Source organism: Nannospalax galili, unplaced genomic scaffold (genome assembly GCF_000622305.1).
Source record: "Nannospalax galili isolate Female #2095 unplaced genomic scaffold, S.galili_v1.0 scaffold1519, whole genome shotgun sequence".
NCBI lineage: Eukaryota > Metazoa > Chordata > Mammalia > Rodentia > Spalacidae > Nannospalax > Nannospalax galili.
This window is the reverse complement of record NW_008342631.1, coordinates 256,688-282,572: the sequence shown is the minus strand read 5'-3', so window position 1 is coordinate 282,572 and position 25,885 is coordinate 256,688. Positions and strand designations below refer to the sequence as shown.

The following is a 25,885-nucleotide window of genomic DNA, read 5'->3' as shown; positions in this document are numbered from 1 at the left end:
GTTGCTACAGAGCTATTTTGAAAATGGAACATTTTTATTTAAATTTTTATTTTATTTCTTATTTTTTGGTCTTTTTGAGACTGGGTCTCCCTGTAGCTCCAGCTGGCCTGGAACATGCTATGTAGACCACACTGGCCTTAAACTCACAGAGATCCACCTGCCTCTGCCTTCTGAGTGCTGGGACTAAAGGCATGCACCACTATACCCAGCATGAACAACTTTCTGATATGGAACTACACATAAATTTTATGAAAATTTGCTAATGATGAATAAATTCAAACTTTCGCCTATTTCTTTTCTCTTTATTCGATTTTCATAATACATTAAGATTACTTCATGGGATATCTGCTTCTGCTTGTGCATTCAAATTACCTTAGATTTCTCCTAGGACTTTTGTACTGGTCTTCAATGTTCTGGTCTTCCCATTTGTTTCCTAAAATAGAAGCCCAGATAATTATGAAAAATCACTTTGTTAATACATAAAAATTATTATTTCCAGTATGTTCATTATAACTGCTCCTAATTTATCCACCAAATTCTGCCCTGTCTACATTTCAAAACAGAGAAGAGCACTGATAATAAGAACTTGTTAAACTTGTTCTCTAATAACTAAGTGAAGGAATGATAATATTCTTACCTATACAAGCAAAGTTACTATAAGTTTCCAGCATTACATCTCTGTATAGATGCTTCTGAGAAGAATCCAGCAAAGCCCACTCTTCCTGAGTGAAGTTCACAGCCACATCTTCAAAGGCAACTGAGTCCTAAAACATCCCACATATATGTATAAGACCACACCTCAAAGGCAACTGAGTCCTAAAAAAATCCCATATATGTGTAAGAAATGGGTAAAGGGTAGAGAGATGAATCGGCAGTTAAGAGCACTGACTGCTCTTGCAGAGAACCTGGGTTCAATTCCCAGCACCCACATGGCACCTAACAACTACCTGTAACTCCAGTTCCAAGGGTTCCGAAACCCTCTTCTGAGGTTTACCACCCTGTAGGGCACACCGTATATAATGCTACACACTGTTAGGATCCAGGATGGGTATCATACCATCCATTCCCTCTCAATCAACCCTGTGATAAAATCATAACAATGAGTCTAAATTTGATTCTGACCCTCAAAAAGGAACAACTTATTTCTTTTGCAACGAAACCTGGTCATTGCACAAATGTCTAGATGGTAAAAGCTGACTACTCCATTCCACACTAAATTATAACACTATCCTGAAAGTGGATCTCCTTTGTTTTAACTTCTGACTCCTAGATTTCTTAGATCCAGGCTTCAATGGACCCTTAACTGCAGGATATCTTGTGTTCCTTAGTAAATCCTCTTAAACTAGCCCATCTTCCTTAAACCCAGCTCCAGATGACAACCTTGAAGGTCCTTACTTTGGTCATATTCAAGCATGAATACAACCTTCCTTGGCTGTCTCTACAAAGCTCCCGTCCACCTAATAACTCTACCACTTTCCCCTTTTCCCTCTCTGTCCTTCCTCTCCACGTGTACAACCCCCCCCCCCGTGACACACACACACATACACACTATATACACTCTACTTCCAACACTTATTCAGGAACTTCATATATGTAACTCAGAGAAATACTAAGAGGCATTCCTTCTCATTCTTACCCTTTATAAGGTAACTACTGGAGTCCAACATGGTGGAAGGAGAAAAATCGATGCTCCCAAGTTGCCCTATGACCACAAACACTGAGGCATGCACATACCCACCCACCTATACATATTAAAAATAAAAATCACTCAAATAACACAAGAAGTTTTATATTTACATGCTAAGCAATAATAGTAAGAAATATTAAATGTCTCCATTTTCTATAAGAGCAGATAATTCTGAACATACAGTAAAAAGTATGAGAAAATAAACCTAATGTGGAACTAATGAACTATGGCCTTAGTAAAACTTTATGTGGTATCACAAATGTATTTGACAAGAACATTATATGTTAATATAAGTATGCATGTTGATATATGTAGAAGAGGACTTTGGAAGCTTTATACTTATAATCAAATCATAAAGGCCATTCTGAACACAGTCTCAGGCTGAGATAAGAAAAGGTAGACAACCATCAAAACTATAGTCTATGAGCACCCTGGAAAAGCTGCCTCTTGCAGTGGACTTTAGGAAGCATCTGCTGCCATGTGTCTTATTTAAACTGGCCAGCATATTGTTAGGAGAGTCATAATCCCATGCTTGTCCAAAATACATGATTCTTTGTAAAAACACTGTTTAAATTTCTTATAATGACCTAAGGCAGATATATACTTCTGTGCTGGAAGTCTCAAATCCACCTCTATGCTTACTGCCGAGGGATGATGTGAAAAATCCTATAAAATCTGTATGTATTTCTGGTACCTCTGGTGCAGGTTTGCCCATTCTGGGGCCCATGCACATAATAGTGACTCCCCCTTTATCCTGAGTAGGCTGGAGTCTTCTCAATAGGCCAGGTCAGTCTGTGGTAATTTCCATTAACACAACACTGTAATTCATAGCAGTCTCAACTCTAAAGGGAGGTATTTCAGGCAAAATATTTTACTATTATGTAGTATGAGAGCATATATAAGCAAAGAGCCTGTGGTATCAGACACTCAGTACAACACCTACAAGAGCTACCAGAAACACCTTGGATTCATTCCATGTTTAAATCTGAATTTTTGGTCATTACATGTTCAAAAATCTTTTACTACTACCCAGGTTGTCACAACCTCCCAGGTTGTTACATCATCCCATATAGAGACATGACCCACAATTTAAGATGTTGACTAGGGTACTAGAACCCCTAGCTCTTTTAAATGTCCATTCTTGTGTTAAGACTATAATTAAGGACTCCTTAGCCCTTGGCAGTGGCTGACACTATAGGTTTCTGGTGGGCCAAAGAATTAGGTCTCTTCATACTTTTGACAGCAACCACTTTTATACATCCTAAGCCTGAAGTGTCTAATACCCTTTGCTCTAAAGGCTTAACATCTCTCTTGAAACTTGCCAGAAGCCAAGGCCTGCAGTTTCTCTTTTCCAGCTCATTACAAAACTTTGATCCTTCTTCAATCTCAGCTCTCAGTCCTCCCTCTACTTCCATCATCTCCCCTTGTTTCTACCCTGACTGCTCTCAGAAACCACTTTTCTGTCTCTTCTTCAGCTCTCAAGTAGTTAAGATGAACTTTCCACTTTTTGCAGCTCAACCTGCCTCCTCACAGTTATTGCTGCTGCTCTGCAACTGTTTCCTCCATGTGCTGTGTGACATAAACAACTGTTTACTCATCCCAGATAAGGAATGACAGAATACGTGAATTGCAGAAGAGCCACAAGCCTCATTAGGGAAAGCCATAAATCCCTTAAATTGTCTAACTGGCCCTAAATTGCTCAAGCCTAGTCTTGCTCAAGCATTATCAACCGGTCACTCCATGGCCTGAGAGAGACTGTTTGTGGAGCCCACCCGCCTCCTTTAGTGCTATAGATAACTCAAACCCTCAAGGACACCAGATCCTGGCACAGAGTTAACTCTTGCAGCTGTGTGCAGCAGAGTTCCTATATAAGACCAGACTGCTCCCCATTCAGAACTCAGATAATCGTTCCTCAAGGAACAGCTTTTATCAGCCCCTTATTGGGTTCCCTGCTTCCAGAGAGCACATTCCTTGCCTGTTGCAGGTCTGGCTGTGGCTCTTATTTCTAAACTTTAAACTCCTTCCTTTTTCTGCTCTGCTAAATCTAACAGGGAACCAACAACAGACCAAAGTAAGGATACTACCGAAGTCCAACTTGGTGAATCAACAAGTTTTACTGGGGTTACCTACAGGAATGAGTGAGGGATTTCTAACAAGGGCAGAAATTATTAAAAAGACAGCTGCACCACCAAAAGTTCACTACAGCATGGGCAACAGTTCATGAAAGCATGAAACCTGCAGGCAGCTCAACACTTTGAAGTGTCCTTTCCAGGTACTGCAAAGTGGTCTTAGCTTTTTCTATGCAGCTTGGCTGGTCTCTAATTTCTTCCAGGCAATTTAGGCTGGTCTGAACCTCTTCTAGGCAACTCAGCTTACCTGAGCATGTCTGCCAATAGTCTTTAGGACTTTTATATGCTTGGGGAAGGAGAGGACAAGTGAACCTGGTCAATTTTAGAGAATTCCTCAACTTATTTAGTTGTTTACTTCCTGAGCTTAAAGAGCTTCTCTGCAGGGTGGAATGTTTCCACCCTCCCTTAGAGCATCCTGTTGTTCACAGTTTCCCTTCTCTACAAGATAGAAGGTTTTTTCCTTAGAGGAAAATTGTTGTGTGGCACATAACCATGTTACCAATTCAGCCTGCACTATTAAATTAGACAAGACCAATGAAGAATCCTTTTATTAAGCATAATGTAGAAACACCAAGTCAGAGAGCACAAGCCAGTAGTCCAGGTCTGCAGGCAACCCTCCTCCAGTGCAGTAAAGCCTCTTGAAAACAGGAATTGAGTCAGCAGCTGCTGCCCCCACCACCAGGAGACAGTTTCAACATAGCCTGTTTCCCCACCTAAGTTTAGAAGATAAACAGGCCACTGTACCCATGACCCGATGGCTGCAAGAGCTGCCTCAGCACAAACTGCTTCCCCTGATATATTTACTCCTGCTTCCCACCGCAACTGTTTGAATTTTCTGCCTTCCACATTACCTAAACCCCATAAAAGCTCCCAGCCAGCAAACTGGTGGTGTCCCACTCCCTAGCTGAAAGCCATCCTATGTGTTCTTCCAAGTGAATTCTTCCCAATTTCCTAACAAGTATCTCCCAGCCTACTCACCAAGTAAGCTAAACAGTCTGCTTACATAAGCAAAGGAGGCTTATGTGCTGAATAGCTTTAGTTGTCAACTTGACACACTTGGGTTAAGAGAGTCTCAATTGGTAAATTGCCTCCATTGGACTGGCCTGCACCATGTCTGTGAGGCATCTTCTCCATTAATGAGTGATCTGGGAGGGCCCAGCCCATTGTGGGTGGTGCCACCCCTGGGCATAAGAAAAGCTGGCTAAGCAGGGGCCAGGGGAGCAAGTCAATAAGCAGTGATCCTCCACGGCCTGCGCTCCAGCTCCTGACTCCAGGTTTCTGCCCTGAGCTCCTACCTTGGGCTCACTGATGAACTGTGACCTCGGAGACGTAAGACAAACCCTTTCCTCCCCAAGTTGGTAGTGGTCAGAGTGTTTTGTCACAGCAATGGAGAAAAAAAAAAAAAAACAGAACAAAAATTGGTACCTGAGAGTGGGGAACTGCTGTGACAAAGCTGACCTTGGTGTTTTAAAGAGGGTTGTGGAAGCATTTGGAACTTTGGGCTGGAAAAGCCATTGAGTGCTTAGAGTTTGTTGCTGTGGAACTTGAACAGTTATGCTGAAATGCGGGGTCGGAGGGACCTGCCGCAATGGGGGTCAGGGAAAGGTGAGTGCGCTGTCCACACCCGTTCCACCAGCCCTCCTCGACGAGGACAATCAGACACAACAGGGAGTCCAGTCAGGCAGGAACTCGTTTATTGCAGGTGTCACAGAGCTTACATAGGCAAAAACTGCAGTCTGGAAATCCCCTCAGAAAGTCCCCTCCCGACTGTATCCAATTGGCTTAAAGGTCAATCCGCCGCATGGGCAGAGTCCCAAAGACATCAACGATGATCACGCACTGATCACACATCCCCAGAGACTGGGAAGTGTCCTTTACCCAATCAGGAGGTTTTCAAAACAAGTCAAGCCTCGTCCTGCTCGCTTCCTCTCCGTGCCATCTTTGCAGGGTCCCTCACAGGCTCCCACACTGAAAGAGTTGTGAACAATGGAGGCCTGGCTTGTGAAGCTTCAAAGGCAAGCAGAGACTATCAGGGCTGTTTGTGTGATGTTTTGGATTGAGAATCTGTGCGTTCTGGTCAGCTGGGGCTGAAGAATCAGCTGTGATTAAGAAGAGACCAGAACAGGAAGTAAAATCTTTGCTTTATTGGGAGAATTGATGGTTAGCTGGGGCTGAAAAATCAGCTCTAAGTAACAAGAGACCAGCATCACTGTGGTGAAATCTGGACAGTATTTCCTCAGGGTCAGCACACAGAGGGACCCTAACCTCTATCTCAAGCTGGAAGCAGGACTTGGTAATGTCTAAGAGTCTCCTGCATGGTTCTGGTGTTGAAAGCATAAAGGAGTCACAGAGATCAGCTGAGGCTTGGCACTCTGAGAGGCCAGGAAAGGCCATAGGTGAAACTGCAGCTTCAGTTGCAGTGAAGACCCCAGGATTGAAGGGGTCATGGAGAGAATCTGAGGCTCTGCACCCCGAGAGGAAAGAAGAGACCATTGGAAAAAGTGTAACCTCAGTTTCAATGGCGACCCCAGCTTTTTGGAGATGCCAGGACCATGGGACGATCACCAAGGACAGCAGTAGGTGTGGAATGGAACTGGCCTGAGTCTATGAGACAAGCTGTGTGTGCTGTGGACGGCAGAGTCAGAGGTGGTGCTGCCAGGACCCTTTGGAGTCCAGAAGATCATGAGTGAATCCCAGATGTCCAGCCTTGACCTACTTTGCTGGACTTGGGTTCTGCTTAGGTGTGCCTGATTCTTCCCTTTGAAATAAGACAGTGCTTGTTTAGACTTTACAGAAGCCCACCCAGTTAAGAGGCTTTTAAGAGACTATGGACTTTTAGGTGTTTGAATTTAAGGACTGTGGGTTTTTAAGGTTGTAGTGTCTTATGTTGTCATATTAATGTTAACATCATATCTTGGGGACAAGAATTGGAAAGGTTATGGTTTAATAGTGATGTGTTTGTGTGTCAAGTTAACAAGGGGTCAATTGTGCTGGATAGCTTTAGTGTCAACTTGACACACCTGGGTTGAGGGAGCCTCAAGTGGGGAACTGCCTCCATTGGACTGGCCTGTGGCCATGTCCATGGGGCATCTTCTTGATTAATGAGTGATGTGGGAGGGCCCAGCCCACTAAGGGTGGTGCCACCCCTGGGCAGGTGGGCCTAAGAGAGCAAAAGAAAGCATGCTGAGGAGGGGCCAGGGGAGCAAGTCAATAAGCAGTGATCCTCCATGGCCTGTGCTCCAGCTCCTGACTCCAGGTTTCTGCCCTGAGCTCCTACCTTGGGCTCCCTGATGAACTGTGACCTAGGAGATGTAAGACAAATAAACCCTCTCCTCCCCAAGTTGGTAGTGGTCAGAGTGTTTTGTCACAGCAATGGAGAAACAAACTAAGACTGTATATGTACACCAATCAAACTTTTCATGCAAATGAAGGATTATATGTACACCAATCAGATCACTGTATCTTTAGCAGCACCAGTCACAACAGTCTCTCTGAAAGCCAACCAGAGGAGGTACTCCCAATGTGACCTAAAAGGAAATGGTTGCAAGGTCAATCAGACTGCAGGGTTTACTGAGAGTTGTAATAGGAAAAGTTCAACCAAAAAGTGTTTGAGAGCTGGAGCTGTAACTCAGTTTGGTAGAGTGCTTACATAACATACAGGAGGCCCTCAATCCCCAGCACCACATAAACTGGGTGTGGTGGTGCATACCTGAAACTCCAGCACAGGAAAGGTAAAGGCTCAAAGAAATCATCAGCTACAAAGAGAGTTAAATGCAAGAGTGAGCTAGAGATGGCTCAGTGGGTAAGAGCACTGACTGCTCTTGCAGAGGACTGAGGTTCAGTTTCCAGCATCCACATGGCACCTAACAACTATCTAACTCAGTTCCAAGGGATCTAGTGGCCTCTTCTAGTCTTTGTGGGCATTGCACAACACAGGTGCACATATACATGCAAAAAAAAGCATGCATACACATAATTTTCTTAAAAGGAAATAATTTGGGGGCTGATGGCTCAGCAGTTAAGAACACTGGCTGTTCTTCCAGAAGACCCAGGTTTGAATCCCAGCACCCACACGGCAGCTAACAACTGTCCTTAACTCCAGTCCCAGAGGACCGGGCAGCCTCTTCTGACCTCTACAGGCATTGCACGACATGGGTGCACTTACCTACATTCAGGCAATACATGATGCACAGAAAATAAACAAATTTTTAAAAATTTTTAAAAAAGGAAATGATTTGAAACACTCCTGTATAAGCCTGAACCTTCAGTACAACAATCATCTAGATCAACAATCATGAATTTTCATGTAGGTTTCTCAAGGCATCTATGAAGTATTGAAAACCACCAGTTTGGGTGTAAGGATAGTCCAGCTAAATGTCTAAGAGTCAAATCTTTTGCTCAAAGTAGTCAGGGTAGTATGGGAGAACTCAACAGCTGCCAATCTGGGAATCAAACTGCCCCATCAGGAGTGTTCACATTTAAGAACGTCAAAGAACTTATTAACACTGCTAGTGATCATAACAGTGCTTTAATAATGTTGAACATGCCCCAAAAGATGTAAATCTCTTGTCATCTATCTGAATGAATTTCTGTCAATAGCATTATAAAAACTTTTAAAAATTACATTAATGCTCAATCTCGTACCTAATATTTTTTTAGAATTCCTCAGCAATACACTGTGGCAAGGCAGTGGCAAGAGCCTTAAGACGATAAAGACAGGCATGCAGTCGCACATCTGTAATTTTAACACTTGGGAGGTGGACGCAGGATTCCAAGTTCCAGGACAGTATGGATAATACAGCTAGTTCAAGGCACACTGGCCTACAGGGTGACACCCTGCTTCAAATTCTGCACCCCACCACTGATAGGTTTTGGCAAGGGAGAAGAAAGGGGCAGGTTCAAGAGAAAAGTGCAGGGTTGAATTATCCTTCAGGTAAAAGCTTTATTAATGGTATAGGCAGTAGACAGAGATCTGGAAGAAACTTCAAGTCTATCAAAGCAAGTTGTCCATTGTTTTAAAGACATGGTCTCACTATGTAGCACCGGCAGGCTTGAAACTTGCTATGTAGACCAGGCTGGCATTGAACTCAGAGATCCACCTGCTTCTGCCTCCTGAGTGCTGAATTAAAACAATGCACCACCATAACCATCAAGTTGTCCATTCTTAAGGATTTTGAGATAGGAGGCAGCAGGCTTAGACAGTATGTGACTTAATGCTACGTGATAATGGAAGAGGATCAAGATTTTAGGCTATGCCACAAAGGGTCACAAAAGTGTTATATGGGGGGAGGGAGCAGGGCCTAATACACGACCACAATAAAGCTACCTTGAAACTGGGTGTCTTTTGCACTATGCTCATAGCCCTATCTTCTTATGGCCTGGTCACTATAGAAGGCCTGGGTTTTCTAGTATTTCTAGCCTTTTTGGTTATATGAAAAAAGAAGCACAGAATAATTTTATACAAAAGAAGATGGGGTGAGGGGGGCTATGGGATTAATGGACACAGGAATCAATTTGGCTTCTTACTGAATTGAGGTGTGGTTGTGTCAAAGGTCTGTTCTGTGGACAGTGAGGTGGTAGCCAGACGGTTACAGGCTGCTGTCTGTACTCTTTTATCAAAAGGGTACTATTCACTTGCAAAACCACTTGGAGTTGGATTTGCAGAATTCAATTGCACTGGGGTATCTTCTGAAGAGAAAATTTAGATGTTTTACTGGCTCACAGAATTATGTTGTCTGAGGGAAGCTGACAGGACTCTTCTGGCACAGGAACTCCACTTTGAAGAAACTGGAAACATGACTAATTACTCAGATGAGGAAGACTGTCCAAGAAAGAAACTACAGGAAACACTGCCAGCAGATCGTCCTAGTCGAGAAAGAATCAGAGGGGCAGAGAGTCTCACCATCAGTCTGGTAGGTCAAAAAGGAGAAGGGGGAGGCCTAGCTTCAGTAGACTAAGGCTGAGATCTTAGCAGACAGCCTGAGAGGGCGGATTCCGACCTCCCATCAGTTTAGTGGCTGTGATCTCAGCAAATCGCCAGAGTGTCAGTTCTGGCCTCCCTTTGGCATAAGGGCTGAGAACGCAGGGGACTGCCTGAGAGAGCCTGGATCCTGCCTCCACATGGTGATGAGATGAAGCCATCAGTTCCCTCCAAAATAAAACCTGAGAGAACCTGAAACCTGTAAAATCAGCTTAATATAACATATAAAAAGGACCCAGGCACATCAATAATACAAACAGAAGCATACTTCAACTTAATTCTCATATTAGAATCATGAACAACAAAAGAAATTCACATGCCAAAATCAGAACAAAAGAATAAAATGGAAAGGCAAGCCACTCTGTCCCCACCAAACTTCAGCAGTCCTGAAGAAGAGTTCTAAAAGGAGAACACCTAGAGATAACCCAGGACACTGAATTTAAAAGAACAACCATAAACATGGTCAAGGAATTCAATTAATTTAAAGAACACATGCACAAACAATCAAAGAACTAAAAGAAGATAGGGAAAAACTTCTGAATGAATTCACAAAAGAGATAGAAACATTGAAGAAAACTCAGATGGAAATAAAGAAGGAAGTAAAAAACTCAGTAAGCCAACTTGAAACAACACAGGAAAGCCTCACCACTAGAATGAATGAAATGGAAGACAGAACATCAACACTGGATGATAAGATTGAATTGGACCATTCAAGCAAAGATTTTGGAAATTTTAAAAAAACACAGGAATGGAATATGCAAGAGATGTGGGACACCATGAAAAGACTAAATCTACATACCATAGGCATAGAAGAAGGAGAAGAATTTCAGGTTAATGGTATTGACCAGATCTTAAACAGGATTGTAGAAGAGAATTTCCCGAAATTAAGGAAAGACATCCCCATACAAATACAAGAAGCAAACAGAACACCAAATAGACAGGATCAGAAAAGAAACTCCCCACAACATATCATAGTAAAAACACTAAATACACATAACAAAGAGAGACTACTGAAAGCAGCAAAAAACAAGTCATATATAAAGGAAAGCCTATCAGAATTACACCTGACTTATCAATGCAAACTATGAAATCCAGAAGATCCTGGACCAGTTTTTCCAGTTCTACATGACAATACATGCCAACCCAGAATACTTAACCCAGAAACAAAAAATTAGAGAACACAAACAGCAATCAAAACGATGGCAACCAATACACATCTTTCAATAACCTTAAATATCAATGAACTGAACTCCCCAGTCAGAAGACATAGGCTAAATGAAGGGATTAAGAAACAAAATCCATCTCTTTGCTGTCTGAAAGAAATCCATCTCACCTTCAAGGACAGGTACTACCTTAAGGTAAAAGGATGGAAAAAGAATATTCCAAGCAAATGTCACTAAGAAACAAGAAGCGGTTGTCAACATCTGACAAAACAGATAAGATAGAACAGATAAGGAGGGTCCCTTCATTCTGATTAAAGGAACAATTAACTAGGAAGATATTACAATCCTTAACATAAATGCACCGAACTCTGGTGCACCCAAATTCATAAAAACAACACTACAGGACATTAAGACACAGATTAACCACAACTCAGTAATATTAGGGGACTTCAGCACCCCACTGTCTCCATTAGACAGGTCAGCTGGACAAAGTATAAACAGAGAGATGTCTGAATTAAATGATACCATACATCAAATGAAACTAACAGGTATCTTTCTTATATTCCACGCAAGCACCAAAGAACACACTTTCTACTCAGGGCCCCTTGGAACTTTAACAAATACTGGCCACATACTGGGCCACAAAACAAACCTCAACAAAAACAACAACAACAACAACAAAAAAAAAAAAATAGAAATAATTCTATGCATTCTATGGGCCCACAATGCAATAAAGCTCAAAATCAACACAGGACAAAACCCAAGTTACTACATGAACTCATGGCAATTAAACAACACACTCTTAAACAATGAGTGGGTAAAGAAGAAATTAAGAAAGACATAAAAGTATTCCTGGAATTCAACAAAAAGGACAATACAACACAACACAACCTCTGGGACACTTTTAAAGCAGTCCTAAGAGGGACATTTATAGCTCTAAGTGCCTACATTAAAAAATTAGAAAGAGCCCAAATAAATGAACTAACACTGCAACTCAAGGCACTGGAAAGGCAGGAACAAATGAAACCCAAACACAGCAGAAGAGAATAACAAAAATCAGAGCAGAAATGAATGAAATACAAAGAAAGAAAACACTACAAAGAAACAATGAATCTAAGAGCTGGTTCTTTGAAAAGCTAAACAAGATAGAGAGACCCCTAGTCCAGTTAACCAAAAAAAAAAAAAAAAAAACCCCCCAAGCAAAAAAAAAAAAAAAAAAACCCCCCAAGCAAAAAAAAAAAAAAAAAAACCCAGCAAATCCAAATCAACAAAATCAGAGATGAAAGGGGAAACATCACAACAGACACCCAAAAGATCCAAACCATTACAAGGGACTATTTTAAAAACCTATACTCCAGTAAATTTGAAAATCTGAAAGAAATGGATGGATATATAAAATGATGGGAACCACCAAAGTTAAACCAGGAAAAGATCAACAGTTTAAACAGACCCATAACATATAAGGAAATCGAAACAGTAATACAAAGCCTCCCAATTAAAAAAAGCCCAGGCCCAGATGGATTTACAGCAGAATTCTACCAGACATTTAAAGAAGACCTCCAACCAATACTACTTAAATTATTCAAAATGAAAGAAACAGAGGGAGAACTCCCAAATACCTTCTATGAAGCCAGCATCACTCTATTCCCAAACCAGGTAAAGACACAACCAAAAAAAACTATAGATCCATATCCTTAATGAACACAGATGCAAAAATTCTCAACAAAATACTTGCGAAACCACATAGAGATGTACATCAAAGAGATTATCCACCATGATCAAGTAGGTTTTATTCCAGAGATACAGGAATGGTTCAATATATGCAAGTCAATAAAATCATTAATCATATAAATGGACTCAAAGACAAAAACCATGTTGGCATCTCGAGATGCAGAAAAGGCTTTTTACAAAATTCAGCATGGATTTATGTTCAAAGTCCTAGAGGAAACTGGACTGGAGAGAACATACTGCAACATAACTAAAGCTAAATACAACAAACCCACAGCCAATATCATTCTAAAAGAAGAAAAACTGGAAGCATTCCCATTAAAATCCAGAACCAGACAAGGATGACAACTATCTCCACTCCTTTTCAACATAGTGTTTGAAACTCTTGCTAGAGCAATAAAACAGGAGAAAGAAATTAAGGAGTACTAATTGGAAAAGAAGAGGTCAAATTATCACTTTTCCCAGATGATAGAATACTACACCTAAGAGATCCCAAAAGTTCCACTGGAAAACTCCTAGAACTGATCAAAACTTTCAATATAGTGACAGGTTATAAAATCAATCTACAAAAATCAGTAGCCTTTCTCTACATACCAATAACAAGCAATTGGAGAAAGAGAACAGTGAACTGCCCCCATTCACAATGCTGCAAAGAAAAATAAAATATCTTGGAATAAATCTGACCAAAGACAACAAAGATCTCTACAATGAAAATTTTAAATCGTTAAAGAGATTGAGGAAGACACCAGGAGATGGAAGGACCTCCCATGCTCATGGATACGAAGAATTAATATTGTGAAAATGACCATACTACCAAAAGCAATATATAGATTCAATGCAATTCCAATCAAAATCCCCACAGAATTAGAAAAAAAATCTTTAAATTCATATGGAAGCAAAAAAGACCCCAGATAGCCAAAGCAATGTTGAGAACAAAGAGCAATGATTGGAGGATTAGTATACCAGATCTCAAAATATACTACAGAGCTATAGTCATAAAAGCAGTGTGGTACTGGCACAAAAATAGACACACAGATCAATAGAACAGCACTGAAGACCCAAACCTGAATATATACAATTTCATCCACCTGATATTTGACAAAGGTGCCAAGAACACACAATGGAGGAAAGACAGCATCTTCAACAAAGGGTGCTGGCAAAAATGGATCTCCACCTGTACAAGAATAAAACTAGATCTTATCTTTCACATTGCACAAAAGTAGACTCCAAATGGATCACAAACCTCAATGTGAAACTGGACACCCTGAAACTATTAGAAGAAAATATTGGCTGTAACTTACAAGATATAGGTGTAGGAAAAAATCTTCTAAATCATACAGCAATCAATAAGTGGGACCACTTTAAACTAAAAAGCTTCTGTACAGCAAAAGAAACAACCAAAAAAGTGAAGAGAAAACCCACAGAATGGGAAAAAATCTTCACCAGTAACCCATGTGACGGAGGTTTAACATCCAGAATATATAAAGAACTCAATAAATAAAGAAGAAACCAAATGACCCAAATAAAAAATGGGCAAAAGATCTAAACAGAGAGTTCTCAAAGGAAGAAATACAGATGGCTAAGAAACATCTCAAAACATGTTCAACATCATTAGTAATTAGGGAAATGCAAATTAAAACCACCCTAAGATTTCACCTTACCCCAATCAGACTGGCTAAGAGCCAGAGACCAAATGATACCAAATGCGAGGATGTGGAGAAAGGGGAACGCTCATTTACTGCTGGTGGGATTGCAAACTTATGCAACCCCTATAGAAAACAGTGTGGAGAACTCTTAAAAAACTAAAAGTGAACCTACCATATGACCCTGTTATACCACTCCTTGGCATATACCCAAAAGACTCACCCAATTGTAGAGACACTTGTGCAACTATGTTTGCTGCTACTCTTTTCACAATAGCTAAGAGATGGAAGCAACCTCAACTGATGAGTGGTTAACAAAAATGTGGTGTATTTACACGGTGGAGTTCTAATTCAGCAGTAAAGAAAGATGAAATGGTGAAATCTGCAGGTAAATGGATGGCTCTAGAAACTTTTACACTAAGTAACACAGACTCAGAAAAGTAAAAGATGTATGTTCTCCCTCATTTGTGGATCCAAGCACCAAGTCCTTTTAAATTCCATGTCCTTTTAATGATGCCATAGAGCTGTCTCTTCTGCATGAAATAATGACCATCATCACAACTTCAGCTGTGCCTGATGGCTAACCATCAGCACAACTGGGCTTGTTGAAGGTTGTGCTCCTTCTTTAAAGGAGGTGCGGCAAGTAGAGTCATTGGAACCTCACCGGATTATTCAGCCACTCTTCCCAGCCAACTGTATGTAATTTGGCTCCAGTCACACATGGTCTCCTGGATTTGGGGAGGGCTAAATTATGCAATCTAGGGAAGGCTAGGAAGAGAAGGCTTGACCCATGCTGGGTAAAAACTTTTCAGTGTGCAACCTCAGGTCATTCATACACCTCAGCAACCCTTCAGTTATCTTGGTAAGTAAACTCAGTAAATTCATTAGATCCCCGATAAAACTTTAATCAAACGTTGGCTTGATACTAGAACCTTAAAAGGGAATAAACACTGCTTAGTATCCCCAGGATAAGAATTCTCACAACAAATGGAAATTTTATTTGTTAATGTTATTGTGTCTCATAATTATCTTAAAAAAAGAAAATGAGGGGGCTGGAGAGATGGCTCAGAGGTTAAGAACACTGATTGTTCTTGCAGAAGACCCAGGTTTGAATCCCAGCACCCACATGGCAGCTAACACCACTGTCCATAACTCCTGTTCCAGGGGATCCAACAGCCTCTTCTGTCCTCCACGGGTATTGCATGACACGGGTGCACTTACCTACATGCAAGCATAACACTCATACACATAAAAGTAATGAAAGAAAGAAGGAAAGAAAGAGAGAGAGAGAGAGGGAGAGAGAAAGAAAGAAAGAAAGAAAGAAAGAAAGAAAGAAAGAAAGAAAGAAAGAAAGAAAGATAGTTGAGCATGAGCCAGATACTAAAAGGCTATGGGAATGGAGCTATTTTCCAAAATAGAAAAAATGAGAAAGCCTAAGCAAGTGATGAAGGTCTATGTAGGCTTACTATGATGTATAAAGGATGAGAGATAATATACACATAATCTTAAAATTTCTAAGGTCATAGTTTAGTCAACTAATTTAAGGAACAAAATATCTATCTAGTCAAGGTTTATCTGAGAGTATTTCTTTTTTTTTACGCAAGCTTTATCCACATAGCACATGGTAATTAAAAATACCAGACTGGTGGAACTAAACTTATTGGATGTTTAACAGCCTTACTTTGAGGCAGGCCTATACTTATCTGGTCAGAGGGACTTAAAGGAGAGTTTTTGTTCCTTGCCCTCCAAGATTGACTAAGTTCCAGGGGACTATGGAACATTTCTCAAAATGTCCTGTAACTGAGGTGAGTCACCTGTCCTCTTGTTCAGGGAGGCCAAGGAGATCCCACGAGATGGACTTGAACCAGTGTCCAGTCTACAAAGAGGAGGGTCAACTCAGAGGAAACATCTTCATGCTTTCCAAGTGAAGCCAGCCATGGTTGAGCAGGACCTTTGACTTATCTTCACACAGATGGAACTGGTAAAAGAAAGGAGCCAGGGCCTCCTCCCAAGCACATGAGACCCCTGAGGAACAGATCCTCAAACAACCGTAAGTGTAAAAATAAATTGACTTATTTGGGCCAACTGTATAGTCTTAAACACCAAAAAGGAAAGTATAACCAAAGAGTAATATCATCAGTATATTTCTTTAAGAGTTCAAGGAATTACATTTCCCAGCTATTAGGCCTAAGTACATATAAAAAGTTATTTAGACAATTATTTCTCATTGATGATGTTGTTCCTGATCAGAAAGTGCTGCTCAGATGTTAAGTTTTCAAATCTTGGTATGCAATACTGCAGTGCCCACCTGTAGCTAAAGGGAGACAACCTGCTATTGTTCTAAAATAATGGATAAATTTGTTTTCTCCCTCTATCTAAAAGCCTTTGAGAGGGAACTGACACTGATTCTAACCACTCCAACAGGTATCAAAATGCCTGAATGCAAATTCTGAATCCAGCCTTGGCAGAAAGAAGAAAAATGAGGAGGAACCCAATAGAGGGATGCTTTTGGAAGTTGTTGTCAAGAAATTCCAATGGACTCTCATATGAACATCTGAAAACTGCCCTGCTCTTTTTTCTAGGTCCCTATCTAACACTTGTAATGCTAATTACTCTTGCCTTTACTTCTCCTTCACATTTCCTATTCACCAGTCAAGGACTTTCTTTTCCCCCTTCAGATAAGAGTTATGCAATCTGAGAGTTTAGCTAGACCCACTAAAGGGATCTGTGTCTTGATTCCCTATCAGCAAGTTGGGTAACCTCTTCAGAGGATAGTGTGATAAGAATAGAAGGTAAGAACTGGCTAGGCAGTTAGTGTAAAATGACCCCAAAGAAAAGTAGCCAGTTTCTTGGCTAAAAGTTACAATGTCCTTGGGCCTCTTAGCAACACACTGCGTTCCAAAGACCAAAAGTGTCGAAAGTATTTGGGAGCTTTTGTCTAATCCTTAAAAAATTTTAGGGTTACCTCTTCAGAGGGGGGAATGTTAGAGTAGCATAAGCCCCATACAAAAATAAAAGAAGACGAAAGAGTACATGAAGTTATCAGAAAAAAAGTGATGGGGAAATACGGGAGGAGTTGGAGAGGAGGGAGTGAGCATGGATTTGATCAAAACACCTTATATGCATGTACGAAATTCTCAATAATTGTTTTAATAAAAAAAGAAAAAGGAGAAGAGAGACACGGCAATTCTTAGAGGGAAAGATTACAGCTGGAAGAAAAGTAGGCTTTCACCCTACCGACCAAAAAGACCGCCTTAGTTTTCAGCATTGCTCAAATTAGTCACAAGCAGCACCGTAGGGACAGGCTCAAGGGAGACAAGAAGAAAGAAGGCTGGAATATAAGTTACCGCAGACCTCTTGCCACTGTCAATAAGGCAATCAAGGGGAGCTGATATTTAAGTGAGACTGGTACCCTCAGGGATGCTTGGTGACTCAAATTGTTTGGAAAAGGGAAAAAAGGAAACAAACATCTTCATGACCTTCAGGCTCCCCTTTGGAGGTATGTGGAAGCCGCAATGGGAGCTGAATTTCTAGCATCCCAAGAAAGCAGCAGGTCTGAGCACAACTGAGAAAAAAACAGTGACTACTGGTTTATGGTCAGTGAGATGGGCAGAGGTTCTGGTGGAGACTCAGGAAGAATCACTAGTCAAAGACAAAAGGAGGCAACAGCAAAAACCCTTGGCTGGAGGAGCAAGAAGCATGCCCCTACGGAGAAAACTGAGCATGCCACGGCAAGGGCAGGAAATACCCCACTTCCCACATGCCAAGGATGATCTATTTTGGCTTATTTCTGAAACTCTCAAGAACAAAAGTCTTGGAAATGAATGTAGGGAGCACAGTTTTGGGGTCACTCAGTCTCCTATAAGTAACCCCTCACCAAAGCTCTGTAAGACAATAGTAAATACATTGGTTCACCAGGTTGAGCTTTAATGGAATTGTGACTCTGGTCTGCCACGGGTGCCCCTTCTTGGGTGAAGTTTGTTCATGTCTTCCAGGAAGAGTTAATGCACACAAAAGGGGGGAAAAAAAACAATAATTATTGTTTGAGAAAAACAAGGCCAGGTGTGCTGGCACACTCCGGTATTCCCAGCACCTGGGAGGTGGGGGCAGGGGAATCAGGAGTTAAAGATTATTCCTGGCTTTACAGCAAGTTCAAGGCCAGACAGGACCCAGGAGACTTTGTCTCAAAACAAATGAACAGATTGGCCTCGCGTAGCTCACAAATGTAATTCCTCAAGACACAGAAGAACTGCCATGAGTTTAAAGCCAGCATAGGATACACAGTGAGTCCCAGGCCAACTACTGGAACTACACTACAAAATCTTCCTTCAAAAGAGGGACAGCAGGAGGAAAGGAAAAGAACTAATTATAGAAACACTGACATGCCTATATCACTGACAAATGAAGTAGGCACAACAATCAATATCAATGTAGTATAACTGAAAATCTTCATCATTAAACTGAATTTATATTTTTACTTCAACCAACAATAGCAAAATACACTCTTCCCAAGATAACAAAATATTCACCAAAATAGGCCACCTTCTAAGTGATAAATATAAAAGATTAGTATACTTACAAAAGTGTACTCTGAGAACATACTGAAATTAAAACAGAAATGAAAACCAGAAACACTGGGAAAGCCTAGAAATAATTAGATTAAATCACAAAGATCTAAGAACATATGGGTTATAAAGAGATCTCAAGAGAGGGACTGGAGAGATGGCTTGGTGGTTAAGAGCGCTTACTGCTCTTCCAGATGACCTAAGTTCAGTTCCCAACACCCAGATCCAGTGGCTCACAACTACCTGTAACTCCAGCTCCAGGTGATCTGAGGTCCTCTTCTGGACACCAAGGGCACCAGTACTCTCAGGTGAGACACACACATAAACACAGACAAAAATAAAATATTTTTCAAAGATATTTCAAAAACAAATGAAAGTATCTCTGATGAAAAGTTATGGCATGAAGTATAAGGAGTGCTTGAAAGGCAATTAAAATAACACATGATATACTAAAAAGCTACAGATATGGAAAACCATTTAACCTTCCAAGTTAGGAAGCTGGAGATCAGCCTATGCCCTGCTCTAAGTTACTTTAAATTATATAAAACTGGGTTTTCAGGCTGTGCTTTTTCATTTTATAAGCAGCTTTTTACTCCATCTTGAAAGTAGAAAATGATTTCACGCCAAGGTGCAGCCACAAACACCATCTGTCCAGCACCACCCATGCAGCATCAACTGATAAATGATTTATTACTGGGAGTGGAAAGAGTGCTGCCCTGTAAGTTCATCAGGATGAATTAAGTCTGTAAGGAGACACAGGCATATGGAAAGAAACCAGGTCCAAGAACTTCTGACACACCAGCCTGAGGGAAGGGTATAACCCCCTCACCTGGGCCCCATAAAGTAATGGGCGCCTAACACTGCAATGGAACAACCCCACACTAACCTATCTCTTGATACCTGGTGTATGCATCAAGGACCTCCTGGCAGAGGGCTCCTCTTCCTGGGGCTTGAGCTCAGCCTGGTTCCCGCTATTCACGCTGCCATCTGCTTGTCAACCTTCTCACCCATATGGGCCTGAAGCCAGTTTCCTGCTCTGGATCCATCTGTTTTTCACCTGCAGCTTCACTATGAACACCTGACTCAGGTGGCCAAAGCAGCAGCTCCCTTCCAGGTTTGTTATCTATCAATCCAGCCTCTCTCAGCACACTTCTGAAACCTCAAACTCTGCTGTAGCCTCTTTAACTTCAATTAATTATATAAAACACACACACACAACATATAACACACACATATACACTGTATCTACATACTGTGTCCTATGTAATATGAGTTAGTATTTATAATTAAGATTGGAATGAAAGAACCTGTATTCACCTTGGCCAGATTACCAAGGCAGGCAGGATTATCTGGAAAACTGCTGACACTGAAATCACCAAACTTTGTGAATTGTTATTCAATAACTTGTTACATTGTACAAAGATACAAAAGTGTTCCTCTATATTGCTGGTATAGCACACTCAGGACAAGAGATAAAACTAAATCAGGCACAGGAAAATAACAATTAAGGAATGAAACTGAAAACAAGAAACCACCAGAGAAAACCAACAATTCAAAATTTGGATCTTTAAAATTATCAATAATCAGGGCTAGAGAGATGGCTCAGCAGTAAGAGCACATACATGGTGGTTAACAACCATCCATAACTCCAGATCCAGGGGATCCAGTGCCAAGGAAGGATAGGAAGGATAGGGAGGGACAGAGGGAGGGAGGGACGGAGGGAGGGAGGGACGGAGGGATGAAGGGAAAGGGAGAGAAAATAAAGAGTCAGGCATGATAGCTCATACCTGTAATCCCAGCACTCAAGAGGCTGAGGCAGGGTGCTATAGCATGGTTTTTACCTCATGGTTACTATTTTGGAATACAGAATACCCTGGGCTGGTAGCCATGGCAACTAACTAATCAAAATACAGTAGCTAGGTCTGTGGTAATAATGGTAATGGAGTTATTGACACACTCCAGTAAAAACAGAGAAGGAGGGCCGCAGGACCCTCATTTGAGATACCGTTTGTTGCTCATCCCCCAGTTGCAACTGATTTTGAGAGATGTTCAGGTATACAGGAAGTAGGCTAACTGAAAGGGTACAGAAAGAGAGTAGAGGCTGGAGAAAGATATATCACATTAACATAAGAAAAAAGCCATTTGGCAGAGAAGACTAGAAACCCTTCTCTACCTGGGCTACATAAAACAAAGCACGCTCAAGAACAGCACACAATATTAAAATATGGGAGAGCTGTGTAGTACGTAAATGATCTACAAAGGGCCAAGCCACTCATGGCCAAGTGCTTTTCCACCACATTTTTTCTCCACTCACTCGTCTACTCTTGTTTCCAGATTAATAAATGTGTCTATTTTTGTTTCTAATTACCTGCCCCTGGTCCAATTCTTTGCCCTGGGGTGCAAGAGCCTGGAAATTCCAAGTACCCTTGGGATTCAGAGATACCTACAATATTTGGGAAGTCCACATTCTCTATCTACATTCTCTCTTCCTAATTTTCAACCTCTTTCACTTTCCTGGGGCACTTAAAAACATACTAGTGTGAGAGCAACTCTTTCTTTTCTGTCCTTCCTTTCCACTATGGTTTCCCCACAAGCAGCCATGTCCCCAAGTGTGCTGTGGTGACAGGGGCACTGCATATTCTACAAGAACACACTTTGTACTTCATTCTGTAGGAAGGCATCTACATGCACACATTGCTAATGGTTTGTTGGCTGAGTTAACTTTCAGTCTAGCCATCATCCATATGGCAGGCTCAGGAGGAATGCAAGCTTTGGTGGCCAGGGGAGGGAGAGTCAGGTTTTTTTAGGAGTGTAACCCCCTGTACGTTAACCATGCAGGACAAACTGTGGACAGCACAAACTGGATGCAATGGGTTTCTTTCTTTCTTTAAAAAAGGACATGAAGTTGGGGGATGGAGGTGAACCCAGGAGGAATCAGGGAGAGGATTATGGGCTGAATATGTTCAAAATACATTTGATATATGCATGCCCAAAACTCTCAAAGAATAAAAAGCATCTTTTTTAAAAGATTCAGTGGCCTAGATGATTGTGAACAAAGAGATAAGGAGAAAAGGATGAACAGCATAAAGCTGAGGCCAGACTGAGTATGTGGCCAGAGGGGGACAACCAACTTTGAAATGATTACCTGCCTTTGTTTCCACTCCCTACATATCTACTGGCTAAAAATGAAACGGAAGATACCTTTAGGACGCTAACCCACTGTCTTCTCAGATTGCTGGCTCTGAATAAAACCGCTTAAAAATTCAATTCCTGGGGCTAGAGAGATGGTTCAGCGGTTTGGAGTACTGGCTGCTCTTGCAGAGGACCCAGGTTTGATACCCAGCACTCACATAGCAGCTAACAATTATCCAGAACTCCAGTTCCAGACCTCCAAAGGCATTTCACAACACAGGTGCACTTACACACATGCAGGCAATACACTCATACACGTTAAATAAAAATAGTAAATACTTTAAAAAAAAAAATTCAATTCCAGCTGGGCATGGTGGCACACACCTTTATCCCAGCACTTGGGAGGCAGAGGCAGGTGGATCTCTGTGAGTTCAAGGCCAACCTGATCTACATTGTGAGTTCCAGGCCAGCTGGGGCTACAGGGAGACCCTGTCTCAAAAGGACCAAAACAAAAAAAATTCAATTCCTGTTTTTTGCCTATTGACTCGTAGCAGGGTCACTATACATGGACAAAGTACACACATTGGCAGAGGCTACTATTAGGCACTATTAGACCTCCATGGGCATTGCATGACAAGGGTGCATTACATACATGCAGACAATACACTCCTACACATAAAATGAAAATAATAAAATATACAAAAGAAAACTAGGAGACTGGGCCCATGGCATGCGCACATCTGCACTCACAGCGCGCACACACGCACACACACAAAATAAATAAAAATTGAAAAAAAACCCTGAGTGGCAGTTGCCCAGGAGGACCCACATTAACTGAGAGGGCCACATAGATTCCCAGTGACCCAGCAATGACAGTGAAGGTGTGTAGATCCTGCTGGGCCTAAGTAAATAGGCAAGCATCCACAGGAAGGTCATATCCAGGGGCACATCCATTACTTCTTTCCCTGCAGTCTTTCCTTCTGGTGGCTTATGTAAGACAAAGCCCAGAGTGCCTGGACCTGGCAGTGGCCTAGGAGAGCCAGCTCAACTTGCCTACTGCACAGTTATCACCGCTGTCCTACAGCTGTCTCCACCATGTGTTGTGTGGCACTCTTCCTGGGCAAGCTCAACAAACGTCTACAAAACCAACAACAGAGCAAGGTAAGGATACCACCAAAGCCCAACTTGGTGAACCAATGTGTTTTATTGAGGTTACTTACAGGAGCAGAAATGACTCACAGAAAGCCCATGCCAACATGGGTGACAGCTGATGGAAGCAGGAAACCTGGAGACCACTGCTCGACCTGCACGCAGCTCAAGAGGCTGCAGTGTCTTTTCCAGGTAGCTCAGCTAGTCTTAGCCTCTTCCAGGCACCTCACTTGATCTGAAGTTGATCTGTGAGAATCTCTCAGCAGTCCTCAGGGATTATACATCCTGGGGGGTGGGAGGGTGTATGAGGTGGGGGTAAATCTGGTCAATTTCAGGGACTTCCTGAAGCTGAGAGCTGTTTACTTCCTGAGCTAAAGGAGCTGCCCTTTGGAATGGAATGTTTCACCTTCCTAAAACATAATATTTATCTCCCATTAGACATCTGTCATTTACCTGCCTTTTAACACCTGCATCTTAATGTGCTATACAAGAAATGGATAAACCAGGGAGGCACTTGAGGATCCAGTGACCAGCTCAGGAGCAAGGAGATGCACGGACCAAACCAGTGAATCATGAATCATGCCTGGAGTTAAGTGGGCCCCCCTAACGTGGAGCCACTGCTAGCAGGAAGGCCAAGCACAATGACAGACAGGTTCCACACCCAAAGGAAGACAAAGACAAGCCAGAATGGCACCACCAACATGGTTGCTCAGGAGCCCCAAAGCTGCTGGATTCCTCAACACCACCACACACAGGGCTTTCCCTGGAACACTGGCATTAAGTCACATATGCCTATCTTCTTCCTATCTTCCCAGAAGCCTGCCAGGGATAAAGAGAAAGGCACTCAGATGCAGCACAGCAAGTGTAATGGCACTTCAAAGGCCAAGTGTCACTTACAAGGTCTTAGCACCTGCCACCTTCTAGTTAACTTGGCTCCACATTTTACTACTAATTTACTTAGTTTTCAGCTTCACCAAACCCTAACTGCTCTCAACTCCTCCCTGTTTGTTTACTGTAGACAGTCCCATCTCCAATACTTTAAAAAAAAAAATTCCCCAAGCAAAGCGATGCTCCCTTGGCCAATAGCTGCAAAGCATAAAAAACCCCACCCATTTATACCCCAGAACTGGAGTTATGGACAGTTGTTAAATGTCATGTGGGTGTTGGGAACTGAACCCAGGTTCTCTGCAAGAGCAGCTACTGCTTTTAACCACTGAGCCATCTCTCCAGCCTACCACCTTATTTTTCTAAGAGTTAAGAATGACCTCATTCCACTAAAATTCAAAAAATAACCACAATGATGCTTGTAGTAGAAAACAGCATTCTGATTATTTTTTTCTAGTTGGGGGGGACAGGACGACGACGACACCCTAGGGAACTAGTTAATACACAAGCCAGGAAAAGGGTAACTGCAGAAGAGTAGGGGATTCAAACCAGGATTTCAGATTCTCCTGTAACTACTATGCTCAGTCTCACCCAGAGACATCTGTGTAGGCCAGGAATAGCTCCACCATCAGATCTTAAGGACTCAGAGAATGGATCAACATGATGTTTCTCTCCACTCCAGATACTTGTCTCTTAGCATCCTTTGTAGTACATACTACGAGGCAGCCTCAAGAAATAAAATAACGTAGAGGCCTGCCAGATGGCTCAGCTGGTAAAGATGCCTGTCCAAGATTGATGACCTGAGTTCGAACACTGGAACCCACTTGGCTGAAGGTGAAAACCCATTCACACACGTTGTCTTCTAACCCGCCACATGTACACTGCGGCACACGTCCTCCTCCCCAATAAATAAATAAAGTCCTTAGTTAAAATAAAACTGTAGGAAAAAAAAAGCTCTCCCAAAAGGCTGTCAAAGTATAAAAAGTAAACCTTTAAAATTGGATCCTAACCTTTAGTCCCAGGAATTGGGAGGCAGAGGCAGGTGGATCTCTGTGAGTTCAAGGCCAGCCTGGTCTACATAGCGAATTCTGGCCAGAAGGGGTTACAGGGAGACCCTATCTCAAAGACCAAAGAAAAAGAAAAAGGAAAAAAAAAGTGGCTCCTAAATAGAAAAGTAATATGCGCAGTTCAGAACTTAAAGGTAACAGAAAACCTAGATTTCTCAACTTGTGGAATGTGATTTAGAGAACCAGGTCAAAAGCACCAACGGACGACGACATAACTGAAGCTTCTCCGCACAGGGCGGAGCCTCCCACCGCTGCCCCGCAGCAGAACCCGCCGGCCGCAGCGTCCGGGAAGCCAGCCCCCAGCCCCCGCCACGCTCCCGCCCCGACCCCGCCCGGGGAGGACGTAGCACAGCCCGCTTTGGCGGCTTCAACGACCGCTGCTCCCGTCCGGGCACTGCGGGTCCCACGCTCACCATGGCGCTTCCGGGTTCGCCCGCGCTCTCCTCAGTTCCCCACCGCCCGCGCCCACAACGCGGAACAAGCAAAACCTCCCCCGGGTCGCGGAGAAGAACCCGCAACATGGCGGCCAGAAAGAGCCCGCCTCCCCCGATGCGCCTGATTGGTCGGCCTGCTAAGATGCGCTGATTGGCTAATGAGGCCTGAAAGACAGGAGCAGCTCTGCTAGGCAGCGAGTGGAGCTAAAGGGACCCTGAAAACCACTTTCTCTTTCAACCCCCTTCTGCCGCTGGTGCAGACCTGGCCCAGCTCCTGGAAGTTTAACAGTTAAACAGAACTCCTGCCTCCCAAAGCTAGCACT

The 25,885-nt window shown here is 42.3% G+C and overlaps 1 protein-coding gene across 3 annotated transcripts in view; it reads right to left on the bottom strand.

Annotated features, from left to right (window-relative positions):
• The window catches only part of LOC103738610 (zinc finger protein 709), a 28,685-nt gene extending 3,013 nt beyond the window's left edge, over positions 1 to 25,672 (bottom strand). The window contains exons 1-4 of one of the 3 annotated variants that reach the window (XM_029566218.1): positions 25,542 to 25,653; positions 23,248 to 23,461; positions 638 to 764; positions 373 to 433 (exon numbers count right to left, since the gene is read on the bottom strand). In XM_029566218.1, coding sequence (XP_029422078.1) covers positions 373 to 433; positions 638 to 671 — 95 coding nt within the window. In that variant the 5' untranslated portion in view covers positions 672 to 764; positions 23,248 to 23,461; positions 25,542 to 25,653. Of the gene's footprint in view, positions 1 to 372; positions 434 to 637; positions 765 to 23,247; positions 23,462 to 25,541 lie in introns of all 3 variants that reach the window. The other 2 variants (XM_008838689.3, XM_008838690.3) reach the window with 2 other exon arrangements.
• Positions 25,673 to 25,885: the final 213 nt, after the last annotated feature.